Source organism: Biomphalaria glabrata, chromosome 2, assembly GCF_947242115.1.
Source record: "Biomphalaria glabrata chromosome 2, xgBioGlab47.1, whole genome shotgun sequence".
In the NCBI taxonomy this organism is placed as follows: Eukaryota; Metazoa; Mollusca; class Gastropoda; family Planorbidae; genus Biomphalaria; species Biomphalaria glabrata.
In genome coordinates, this window is record NC_074712.1 from 1,828,232 (window position 1) to 1,841,279 (window position 13,048).

General features: G+C 38.0%; 1 protein-coding gene across 1 annotated transcript; it reads left to right on the forward strand.

Annotated features, from left to right (window-relative positions):
- The first annotated feature begins 1,327 nt into the window (after positions 1–1,327).
- On the forward strand, positions 1,328–2,395 carry LOC106078786 (neuropeptides capa receptor-like). The gene has a single exon (XM_013239798.2). The coding sequence runs from the start codon at positions 1,328–1,330 to the stop codon at positions 2,393–2,395; it is 1,068 nt and encodes a 355-aa protein (XP_013095252.2).
- Positions 2,396–13,048: the final 10,653 nt, after the last annotated feature.

The following is a 13,048-nucleotide window of genomic DNA, read 5'->3' on the forward strand; positions in this document are numbered from 1 at the left end:
CCCGCGGGCCTTTATAATTTCCTACACTCGTCTCGCGGGCCACATGAACGAAAAGTTATAAAATGAAATGAAATTGTTCTGAAACTATTTCGGTAGAAACCTATGGATTTGATACTTAATTAATAGTTTATTTGACAATTATATCTTTTTTTACGCGATGGACAGCATTGTATCTCTCTACTTAAATGTGAGCAACACCGGCTTATTTTGTGGTCTCTTTTTTGATAAATATTTCCATGGATCCTCCAATATCTAAACATAGTTTAACAATTTTTTTCGCGGCTCAAACCTAGAATGCCACCATATTAATTTTATAATGCTGTTTTTATGTAGTTGTTTTTTCAAACAGCCAGAGACTTTCTTTATACAATAAATATGTTGGCTTATTATCATGTTCATAAACACACAAATGTTAAAGATCATGATACCAATCCATCAGAGAAAAAGTGAGGGCCCAAACGTAGGTAAAGATACATTTTTTCAACTTTTTTTTTTGTTTGGAAGGTAGATTTCTACACTTAGTGCCGACATTGCGGCGGGCCGGATGGAACCACGTCGCGGGCCGGTTATGGCCCGCGGGCCGTAGTTTGGGCATCACTGATTTACATCATCGGCCTTAATAGATCGCAGGTCTGAGAGAAGAACTTTAATTTATACAATTTTCAGATACACCTAATATGAATTTTTTTTTTATGGGAGCTAAAGTTGTAGGTTAGTAGGTTTACACACAACCTGGTCAATGTGATTCATGGTTGCCCAAATAAATGTTTGCTTCGAAATACTACTAGGTGCTTGCCCCACATTCTTATTTGTATTAGCCCCAAATCTTAATAGATATATTCGTCTTCCAAAGTTTTTTGCCCTAATTGAAGTATTGTATTATCTATCCCAACTTCGAATAGGTAGGATATTGCCCCATTTTCTAATAGGACTTTTCCTTAAATTCTAATTGGTATTCGTCCAGAATTATAGTGGTTAGTGGTTGCCCCAAATTCTTGTATGTGGTTGCCCTTAAATATGATAGTTGGTATTGTTATAAAAGGTCGCCCTGAAATCTGATAGATAGTTATTCCAAGTTCTTGTAAGTGGTTGCCCAGAATATGATAGTAGGTTGCCCCATATTGTTATAAGTGGTTACTTTGAAAACTGACCGGTGGTTGACCCAAATTCTTGTTAGTGGTTGATCTGAAATCTAATGGTTGTTGACCGAAGCTGCTTGAAACCTTAGCTCGAAGTTGTAATGTATCAATATTTCTTTTTGCACAATTGAAGGTTGAAGGGACCATATCAACATAATATTTACCACATCACCACTATAACAAAGAAAATGGAGCTGAGAAACAGCTCCTTGGAAACATCAATCACCACAAACAACTCCATGGAAACATCAATCATCACAAACAGCTCGATCGCAGTGCATTATGTCGTCGGCATCGTCAGCGACGGCGCCAAGGAAGCGATCGTCATCGTCAACCACGTGGTCCTCAGCAGCGCCATCGGCTTGTTCGGTCTCGGCGCCAACGTCATCAATATGTGCGTATTCGTCAAGCAAGGGCTGAATAACTCCATGAACGTCAGCTTCTTCGCCACGGCCGTGTCTGATCTGTGCAGCCTGGCGACTCTACTCTGGCTTAACGTCTGCCTGAATCCATTCATCGATAATTTAGGACTGCCGGTCGTCTTCACAGAGGTGCAGTATTTATCAGCCGGCTGGCCCCACGGCTGTGCCGCAAGGATAACTAGCTGGATCACAGCTTACATCACGGCGGAGAGGTGTCTGTCTATCGTGTTTCCCTTGAAGATTAAGCAGATGATCAACGCCAAGAGAACCACCGTGATCATTATCATCATTTTTGTTATCAACACGCTCTCCCTAGTCCCAGAATACGCCACGGTTTACTTTGATTGGAATTGGTATCCGACGAAAAATAAAACTTTGCTAGGTTTGGCTTTTAGGGCAAACAGGCCAGCAGCGGAAGGTTTGGTTTTCACTTTCCACGCTTCTCTGGCCATTGTATCGTTCGTGGCGGTCGTGGTGTTCACTTCCGCTCTTGTCATTCGTCTGCGCAGCACAGCCGAATGGCGGAAAACGTCAACGTTTGACCCTAAGCAGACGGACAACACAACGGCGCGGGACAGGAAAACCATGACTATGGTCATCCTAGTGGCCACCAATCTGATCGTCTGCTACACTCCTACAGTTTCCTTCTCTATTGCTTCCTCGTTGCTGCCAGATTTTACCGTGGTTGGGAAACAGCACAACCTCTTCCATTCGGCATGGTCCTTCGCGTTCTTGTTTCACTCCATCAACTGCAGCATTAACATTTTCTTCTATTACAAGATGAGTTCTAAATACCGCGCCAATCTGAAGAACTTATTCTGCGGGGGGAAGTGAAGATAAAGAATTACTGGATGAGAATGGTGAGGAAATAACTTTATAAGGTATTTTTTTAAAATATTGCTTTCAACTGAGTACATACTGTATTTACGATATATGGCTCGCCCTGTTCCTAAAGACTCGGGTTCCACCGGTCCACAAATGAGATTGGACCAAAGCCCTCTGAGCATGCTATAAGCATGAAAGTAACGCTATATAAAAGCCATAATAATAATAATAATAATACGCCCAGATAAATTACTGGTGTTGGTTTCTTCTCCTTAGAGGAGGGCAGAGCCTGCTGTGACTAAACAAGTCAGTTCTGGGATGGCAAACTTGGCCACAGTTCGAGCATTAAGGAGTTTTATATTTCATATATACACACACTTGGTTTATTAATTTACTTGAAAATTTCGTTCTGATTTGGATTGATCTGAGCGAGTTCCATTGCCTGGTGAACGGACTCATAACAGAAATGTTTCCATGCAGAAGCACAATGTACTTGTAGTTTGTATATAAAATGATGCATTGTTGTCATAATAACTTTTAAAACAAGAAGTAACATAATTTTTTGTAAAAAAAAAAATAATAAAAAAAATCAATTCATATGATTGTCATTGAAAAAAAAAAATAAAAAAAAAGGCCAGTATGGGAATCGAACCGAGACCAACCGTAATAGAAGGCATCAACACGGACCTTCAACTCCCTATGGGGAGTATAGACCAAAAGTTGATTGCCACGTCACAGCTCTGCACGTCGTTGCAACGAGTCGTTGGTCCAAATTGCTCACATGTTGTGACGTTGCAGGTCAGTATTCAGGTCTTCTATCACGATAGGCCTCGGTTGAACTCACGACATTCGTGTTACTATATATATACTGTCTCTTCAGAGCGTTATTACTCTCATTTCCGTATATCTTTATTGTATCTATTATTATTAAACATCTCCGTAACATATGTTCTTCTCTTCAGTCGTTGTGCTTCCTCTTGCTTTGTGTTCAACCATGGTTCAACACACATTCGCACCATTCCTCATTCGCACCATTCCTCATTCGCACCATTCCACATTCGCACCACATTACGCTGCGCACTTGTGCTTTCAATTGTTTAACCTACCTCCACCCAAGAAAAAAAAGCGTAAGCTCAAGTACGATCTACATTTGGGAGTAACTTGGTGTAGTGTTTGTCGTCAAAATCATTCGTCTCCTTTTTTTTTTACATCTTTTCCGCGCTGGCATAATACAATTTGATAGTTGAAGGGAGACAAACAACTCAACATTTCAGTTCAGAGTGAAATCAGGGGCCAGAGAAAACAAGACAGACTGAAAAGCTGCTCCATTGGGAAGGCGGGAAAAAAAAACACAGTAATGGACCACATTCACCAATCGTAAACAAACAACATTTTGCCACGTGGTTCTCTATATCTTTTAAACCTATTACGCAATCCATAAAGGCTGTCACGTGATACTATCACGGGGCTAACCGTTGTTTGTTTTCGATTGATGAATGAGGTCCATTGTTTTAATTAGATTCAAGTCCAAGAGATCACACATTTCCATATTTGAACCAACGAATACTTCGTTGACCACTTGAAAACTGAGTTTACTCTGAGAATCACATTGACAATCCACCGTTTCATAATGTGATCTAAATGGATTATCTTGGTTTGGTTTGAATAATCCAAATTAAACACACAAAAAAAAACAACAACATATATTCCTGATGAGAATTTAAACAGTTTTTCATTATGAAGTGATATCTGCAGAAGAAATAAAGTCGCCAGCTGGATAGATAAGTCTAAGCTGGACAATGTGAAGAAATAAAGTCACCAGCTGGTTAGATAAGTCTAAGCTGGTCAATGTGAAGAAATAAAGTCACCAGCTGGTTAGATAAGTCTAAGCTGGACAATGTGAAGAAATAAAGTCACCAGCTGGTTAGATAAGTCTAAGCTGGACGATGTGAAGAAATAAAGTCGCCAGCGGGTAAGATAAGTCTAAGCTGGACGATGTGAAGAAATAAAGTCGCCAGCTGGTTATATAAGTCTAAGCTGGACAATGTGAAGAAATAAAGTCGCCAGCTGGTTAGATAAGTCTAAGCTGGACAATGTGAAGGAGACGTCTCCCTAAAGTAGGTCCCTAATACGAGGACGATGAGAGAGTGTGAGGCTATCTTCTTCACCTTGTAGGTCTGCTTAACATTATAAAATTATTTTCTTATTGCTATAGACAGGCAAGTGAACTTAAATTGACCCCCAGCAGTAATCGGTTATGTCTGCGAGGGGTGTGGAAAGCAGGTAGGTCAAAGCAAGAATTATGATAAGTCAATGTACAAAGTAGCTATTGAAAATGTTTAAATTTATTTGAGTCACACGAGGCGTTACAAATCTATTCAATTTAAAGTTTGGTGTGCCATCCAGAAGATAGTACTGTACTAGTTTAGAGAGTATGTTAGTTTTGTTAGACAAATATAGTGTGTATTGTTTTAGCGACGGTAAAAGTAGTGACGTAGTAAGACAAGACTAATGACGTAGTAGACTTAGGCGAACAAGAGACCAACATGGCGTTATGTTAGAAGTAGGTTGTGTTTTGAATAGTAGTTGAATAGTAGTTAGATATAGCGTCGTTTTAGGAAGACTGGACGGATTTCCAAGTGGTTAATAAAGTCTCATTTTATAGAACTGAATGTTGTTTAGTCTCATTTTATAGAACTGCATGTTGCTATAGTCTCATTTTATAGAACTGAATGTTGCTATAGTCTCATTTTATAGAACTAAATGTTGTTATAGTCTCATTTTATAAAACTAAATGTTGTTATAGTCTCATTTTATAAAACTAAATGTTGTTATAGTCTCATTTTAAAGGAAATAAATGTTGTTATAGTCTCATTTTATAGAACTAAATGTTGTTATAGTCTCATTTTATAGAACTAAATGTTGTTATAGTCTCATTTTATAGAACTGAATGTTGTTATAGTCTCATTTTATAAAACTAAATGTTGTTATAGTCTCATTTTATAAAACTGAATGTTGTTATAGTCTCATTTTATAAAACTGAATGTTGTTATAGTCTCATTTTATAGAACTGAATGTTGTTATAGTCTCATTTTATAGAACTGAATGTTGTTATAGTCTCATTTTATAAAACTGAATGTTGTTATAGTCTCATTTTATAAAACTGAATGTTGTTATAGTCTCATTTTATAGAACTAAATGTTGTTATAGTCTCATTTTATAGAACTGAATGTTGTTATAGTCTCATTTTATAGAACTAAATTGTTGTTATAGTCTCATTTTATAGAACTGAATGTTGTTATAGTCTCATTTTATAGAACTGAATGTTGTTATAGTCTCATTTTATAGAACTGAATGTTGTTATAGTCTCATTTTATAGAACTGAATGTTGTTATAGTCTCATTTTATAGAACTGAATGTTGTTATCAAGTATATTTAATTAATAATGTTCTGTGGCTAATGTTAAGTAATAAATAGCCGAAGACGGATTAGATTAACCCATAACAGTACAACAACAAACAAAAAAAGAAACTAATTATAAATGAATAATTGTATAACTGCTATATTTTATAGACTCGTTACAGTAACATTGCTGTGTTACGGACTAGGTAAAAACGAAAAAAAAAAAGCATACAATTCCCAAGTGTTAGGTCGACTCTACAATGTATTTCTTGCCCCTGGTAATGGCTTGGATTCTTGGCATTTTCCTGTTTTTTTTTTCCCAATGCTTTGTGATGGTAATTGTTTAATGTAGAATTTCTTGTCAAGACATGCTTCTACAGAATCTAAATTTTGTTTCTCTCGAGTCTATTACAGAAAGAATCCCTTCCTTATTAACAAATGATGTTGAAAAAAAAAAAGCGAAGTTGGCTTAAGACATCAAATAACATTTTCAGAGAGCTTAGATGTATTAAAGTTGCTATGGCACGATTAGCAATTAATTATTTGTTTCGGAAACAGCGGAAGTTTTGACCTAGAGACAATGACGTGACTAGTAAAAAACAAGACTAGGTTTTAGGCGGAACGAATTATCAGCCGACGTAGAGATAGGAAACTTGTTAAGATCGTAGAGAGTTCGCTGACATTCGACGTATCCATTCATTGCTATTAAACTTCTTGTTCAGTATCAGCGTCGACTAATTTATATTGATTGTTCGGCCTTATGCCGGTGTTATTGGATTACCTAGAGTATTACATCTGTTTGGTTATTTGCCTTAGACACCGCGGAAGCGCCTAACAAATTGATGCCTAAATATCGATTTTTGGTATCGGTTTTTTATTGACAAGCTTAAAGGTTGACGCCTAAACAGAGTTGTCCCCCATAGGCGCTATAACATCAACTCAGGCTGGCTGGTCGTGGGGTATGCGCGCTGGGCTGTCGTTCGATCGTTTCGATATTCTAGGGTCATATGCTGCCCGCTGCCATCCTCCGTCGACATGCGGGAGATTTGAACTAGGATGTAAATTATATTCAAGGAAGGTACATTCGAAACTTGTAAAATATTTTACAAACGAATTTTATTTTTTTTGCCCCCCCCCCCCCTGGCAGAGGAAAATAGCTGAGACAAAATAACATCTGAAAGAGACAGCTGGAGAGCTCTCACGAAGACCGTGGGACACACATTTTAGGCTCAGAGGAAAGCACTTGAAGAGTATTGAAGAATTGAGAACATAAAGAGATCTTAAATAGACCTTCGGCGGACAACGGTATTGTCTGCGTCACGTGTGGAAAAATATACAGATCGCAACTGGATTTGCGTAGTCATGTGTAATAGTACACATATTTTGTTAGAAAATTATGCGGAGGCATTACCTAATTGTAATAAATTAATGCATAGCGATACAGAGTCATCCTCTAATTGTAATAAATTAATGCATAGCGATACAGAGACATCCTCTAATTGTAATAAATTAATGCATAGCGATACAGAGTCATCCTCTAATTGTAATAAATTAATGCATAGCGATACAGAGACATCCTCTAATTGTAATAAATTAATGCATAGCGATACAGAGACATCATCTAATTGTAATAAATTAGCGTGCACCGCTATAGAGACATCATCAAGTTGTAATAAATAATTAACGCAGTAGACAAAGACAGCACGGCTACTAAGTTAAGAGGAGATAAGCCTTGTGGAGAGAATTTGATCGTTCACACCATTTTTTTATTTTTAGAACAATATCAAATAGGCTGTAAGTGTTGATCTATTTGTGTCACGTGACTGTCACGTGACTGCCATGACTTGGAATTAAACTGATTTCCGTGAATGTGGAAACACGTTAACGACCTTTCTTTTAAAGTTACACCCAGAGTGGAAAAACAGCACGGGCTGGCGAGAAAAAAGAATTCGTCGGTCGATTTTTAATTTATATACAAGATATGCAGGTCAGTGCTGAGGAAATGTTCACTGTTTTCGTCTCGAGTTCACCATTTTTACAATAATTTTCTTTCGTAAAATTTGTTCCAGCCGGAAGCGCACCAAAAGTGCGCACAGAACCGAGCGGCTTACACTGTTTCCTTCACCGATTCCCTCTTCATAAATCAGTGCCGGCCTTTGATAGTTGGAGACCCTAGGCGAAATGAATTTTTTGGCCCCAAATAGAATGTAACAAATATAAATGAAACATTTGAAAAATAAAATTGAGCAACTTGTAAAAAAAAAAAATGCTTGTCTATAAACTCTATATCTTAATCGACAAATAACTGAAATTCATATTTCACAATTTCCGTAGTAGAGACAGAGTTAGACTAGTAAACATAGAGTCATAGTGCTTGAATGTGTTTGAGATATGATTCAAGTTTCTCAATTTTTTTTCTCTGAAACATTTTTTTTTAGATTTGTTCGAAGTCCTGGGTGACTTTCTAGTTCACCTATGCATAAGACCGGCCCAGGTTTTTTTTATAAATGTGTTATTTAAGTTATATTACACATTTTTTTTACTTTGACCTAGTCCTAGACATACAATTCAAAATAGGCATATAGTTTCCTGCAAGGCAGGAGTGGGGCGGCGCGCGTTTCTTGACATTCCCAGTGTCAGAGTTACCATTGGTTGCGGCGAATTCCTCCACTAGCGCACCAGGGAACGGGCTAGATAGAGCCTAGCTCGTGGACGCTGACCGGTCCGCCCGACGCAGCCCGCTAAGGCCGCGCCAGTCAGTCCAGTCTTTGCCCAAAGTGAGACCCGCGAATCAGCCGAGTCCCAGGAGAACCCAACCAACCCTCGAGTTGGTGTCCAGCGCTATCCGATTTTCGGAGATCCCGTTAGGTCTCTTACTCACCGTTGCCCCGGGCCCCCCAGAGTTCCTTTTACACTTGCCGGCTGCTCATTCATCAGCGGCAAGCAACCAGTACCCTTGGCCACTCCAATAGAGCGGAGTGTTCACGCGACGACCACGATGAGGTGGTACTGGAACGCCGCGCTTCAAAATAGGCAGATCTGGTTCCACTAATGTGTAAATCTATCCTGCAAACATATCTTCACTAGTTAGCTGACCATACCTTTACCTTTACTTATTCCTTAGTCTCTTGGACCGTTGGGGCACCAAGCAAGACTCGTCGACCGTCTTTCTCCATTCCTGTCTTTTGCCTTAGTTAGAAACCTCTTTCAATGGCAGGCCTGTCCATTCTTTTATGTTGTCTTCCCATCGCGTTCTCTGTCTTCCTCTTCTTCTTTTTCCTGGTACTGTTCCCTGAAGGAAGGTCTTTGCGAGCCCCGAAGATCTTGTAAAAGGGCCATAGATTTTAAGCTTGCGTTTTTTTTTGTTACGATAGTTAGCAGGTCATCATGGGGTCATCATGGGGTCCTATCGCTGCAATAACCCTGTCTCTAATCTCTTGGTTTGTGAAGAGGTCTTTAGCTGATTATGAGATCCTCGTTCATTGACAAGAGTTGAGATGAAAAAAAGTTTTAAATGATTTTTTTTTGTAATCTACTGTTCTCAACACGACAACAAACTTTATTCTAACGAGAAAATTACCACATCTACTGAATTATTAGCTCCCCTGAAAAACTAGCCGTTTCGATAGAGAGTAATATGCATACATCAGTACATCTACTGAATTATTAGCTCCCCTGAAAAACTAGCCGTTTCGATAGAGAGTAATATGCATACATCTACTGAATTATTAGCCCCCCTGAAAAACTAGCCGTTTCAATAGAGAGTAATATGCATACATCAGTACATCTACTGAATTATTAGCTCCCCTGAAAAACTAGCCGTTTCGATAGAGAGTAATATGCATACATCTACTGAATTATTAGCTCCCCTGAAAAACTAGCCGTTTCGATAGAGAGTAATATGCATACATCTACTGAATTATTAGCTCCCCTGAAAAACTAGCCGTTTCGATAGAGAGTAATATGCATACATCTACTGAATTATTAGCTCCCCTGAAAAACTAGCCGTTTCGATAGAGAGTAATATGCATACATCTACTGAATTATTAGCTCCCCTGAAAAACTAGCCGTTTCGATAGAGAGTAATATGCATACATCTACTGAATTATTAGCTCCCCTGAAAAACTAGCCGTTTCGATAGAGAGTAATATGCATACATCTACTGAATTATTAGCTCCCCTGAAAAACTAGCCGTTTCGATAGAGAGTAATATGCATACTATATGAAGAGGCCTGAACAAAACTCTGGCTCCAAAGCTCTCCTGTAGAAGAAAAACGGTTCGGAGAACTCCCTGATCTGGAAACCAGTGCGCGGTTCATCTCAGATGTAGGATTACTGATCTGAACCCTCCGACCTGTACAATGAGAACGAAGAAGAAGATTGAGACTATTAAGTCGTAAAGGAGTCGTGTAAACAATAATAGTTGTCGCAATTAGCACAAGTGTAGTCAGATGTTCAACCCAGCGTTAAGTATTATATTTCTTTAGGTCAGGTCATTATCAAAAATGTATTAATTTATTTCTCTGAGATAAAAAAAAAATGTCTTAGTTCTGCAAAATACAATTAAAAAATCCATACTGAGTTCCATTTCGTTTGTAGTTTGTTGCTGGTTGGTGACTTAGATAACCCGGGAGGGGGAAAATCATAATGGGAAGAGGGAGGGGGGTGGTGGTTTCAGTAACCTTTCCCCTTCACGATGTCACCGTAACCTTCGTTCAAAGTAATCGCGCGTGAAGAAAGTTAAACTTTGGGGTAGTGGGCGGGGGGGGGGGGGGGGGGTTTGGAATCCATATATCATACATACATCCACCCTGCCCCCCCCCCCCTGCTAGAAAATAAATATGTTTCTCATGATTTCTTGATTGAATGTTTTTGTTTACTAATCTAGCTTTTTTTGTTATTATATATTGATTTTGATATCACCGTAAGAAACATCACTGCTTCTGCCTCTGGCGAATAGTCTACAAAAATCGGATTAAAGCTTCCCTTTAATTGGAAGCAGTGAGTCATACATTTCTTCAAAACACTGGTATTTAACTTTCATTTGTCAGGAAAAACTACGAACTATTTTCTTCAAAGTTAAGCTATTATTACTTGTTCGATGGGCTCAATTGATATGAGTAGTAACATTTTATGGTCTTTATTTTCAAAGAGGCATTTTCTGATTTCCTATTCTCTAAATACCTTAAATTAGCATAACTTCACATATTGCTCTCATAACTATTCACACAATTATTTTTGTAACTAGGGACAAAGAGCGTAGCCGTAGAGGCTACATTATTTACTGACAAACTTTTTACAAATTATTTAACACATAAATTATGCAACACTTGTTTTAGTTCCTTAATTTTACGAATGAAAATAAAAACGAATTATATAAATTTGTGACCGCACAATCCACAGGGGTAGTCGTTTACATGTTTAAAAACTCAAATTTTAATTGAGGGCTAAATCAATTTCGTAATGATCGAATCCTTCTGTGCTCAGAAAATCTGCAGGAGCAATATAGATCTCAAAAGATTTAAAAAAAGTTCGAATCGTGTTGGAGGTCTTGGTTAAACCTGACTTATGTTTAGTGACCCGTTGAACTTGAACCATTTACATAGGCTAGTGCTCTTGCTCTACCTGTTTACAGGATGAATCAAGGAAACGGGAATATTGAATGACTCAACACAGATACAGAATGAATTATCTCCGCACAATGAGTACACTCCAGCGTCAAAGTTATTCTAGATCCATAACGGGACGTATTGTGTAGGCCACCGACTGTATATATTGCAAATAGGCCTCAGACTAGATAGATCCTATTCGCTACTAGTAGATTTACTTCCAACGAGATTGTGAAGTCTACCTAGCATATAGTCCTTGGCCGTCTACCTAGCATATAGGCCAAAGACTAAGGTAAAGGGACAGTAAGGTCTAGCTTGCATAAAAGCCACTACTTCTCTAAGGAGAAAGCAAGATTTATCTTGCATACAGGCCACAGACTATTCTAAGTAGAAAGTAATAATCTCTTGGCATATAGGCCTATAGAGAAAGAAAAATTTACCTTACATGTTGGCCTCAAAGTACTGTAAGAAGAAAGTAATGTCTACCTTGCATATAGACCACAGACTAGAGAGATAGTAAGGTCTACATTGCATAAAATTCACTGCTTTTCTAAAGAGAAAGTAAAATTTACCTTCTCTATATAAGCCACAGACTACTATGAGGAGACAGTAAGATTTACCTCGCATATACACCTAAGAAGAAAGAAAGATTTACTTTGTGGGGATAAAGTAATGTCTACCTTGCATATAGACCACAGACTAAATCTAAAGAGATAGTTAGGTCTAGCTTGCATAAAAGCTTCTACTTCTCTACGGAGAAAGTAAGATTGACCTTGTATATAGGCCACAGACTACTCTGAGGAAAAAGTGAGATTTACCTCGGATGTAGGCCACAGACCCTTCTAAGGAGAAAGTAAGATTTACCTTGCCTATATGTCACTTCTCTAAGGAGAAAGTAAGATTTACCTTGCCTATATGTCACTTCTCTAAGGAGAAAGTAAGATTTACCTCGCATATAGGCCTAAGGAGAAAGAAAGAATTTCCTTGCACGTAGACCATAAACTACTGTTTGAAGAAAGTAATGTTTACCTTGCAAATAGACCACAGACGAAATAGATAGTTAGGTCTACAGTGCATAAAATCCAATACTTTTATAAGGAGAAAGCAAGTTTACCTTATATATATATAGGCCATAGACTACTCTCAGGAGAAAGTAAGGTCTGAACAGTAGAAAGTACGACTTGCATTGAGTTCACACGCAAAATAAAAACAAAAAGTTGGCAGCAAAAATAGACCCAGCTAAATCATCCAAGTAGAACCAAATATACAACAAAAGCTTTTTGGCTGGTGACAAGGAAGGTTAAGAAGGGTCATCTAATTAATAAAAAGACTAAGGTAGCATCACTTTTAGCCTCCAGTCTAGCTACAAACTATGTCAAAAAGAACCAATGTTGTATATATCATTCATATGTTATTTGTAGGAAAGAATTTGGGCTCTTACACTGTAAAGCGTCAATGATGCAAACGCGATATGCAAAATAAAAAAAAAATTACTTCAGTATTTGAATGTAAGCTCCATGTTACCAAATTTAGATCCAATTATTTTACTTTAAATATAGAATTAGTTGAAATATAATCTGCTCGAACAAAGGCCGGTTAGCATTGTAAAAAAAAAATGAATACTACACAAATATCAACATACCAGCAGACA

Bases quoted from the DNA above. Each gene is read 5' to 3' on its own strand.
- LOC106078786 (XM_013239798.2), top strand. From the start codon at position 1,328: ATGGAGCTGAGAAACAGCTCCTTGGAAACATCAATCACCACAAACAAC.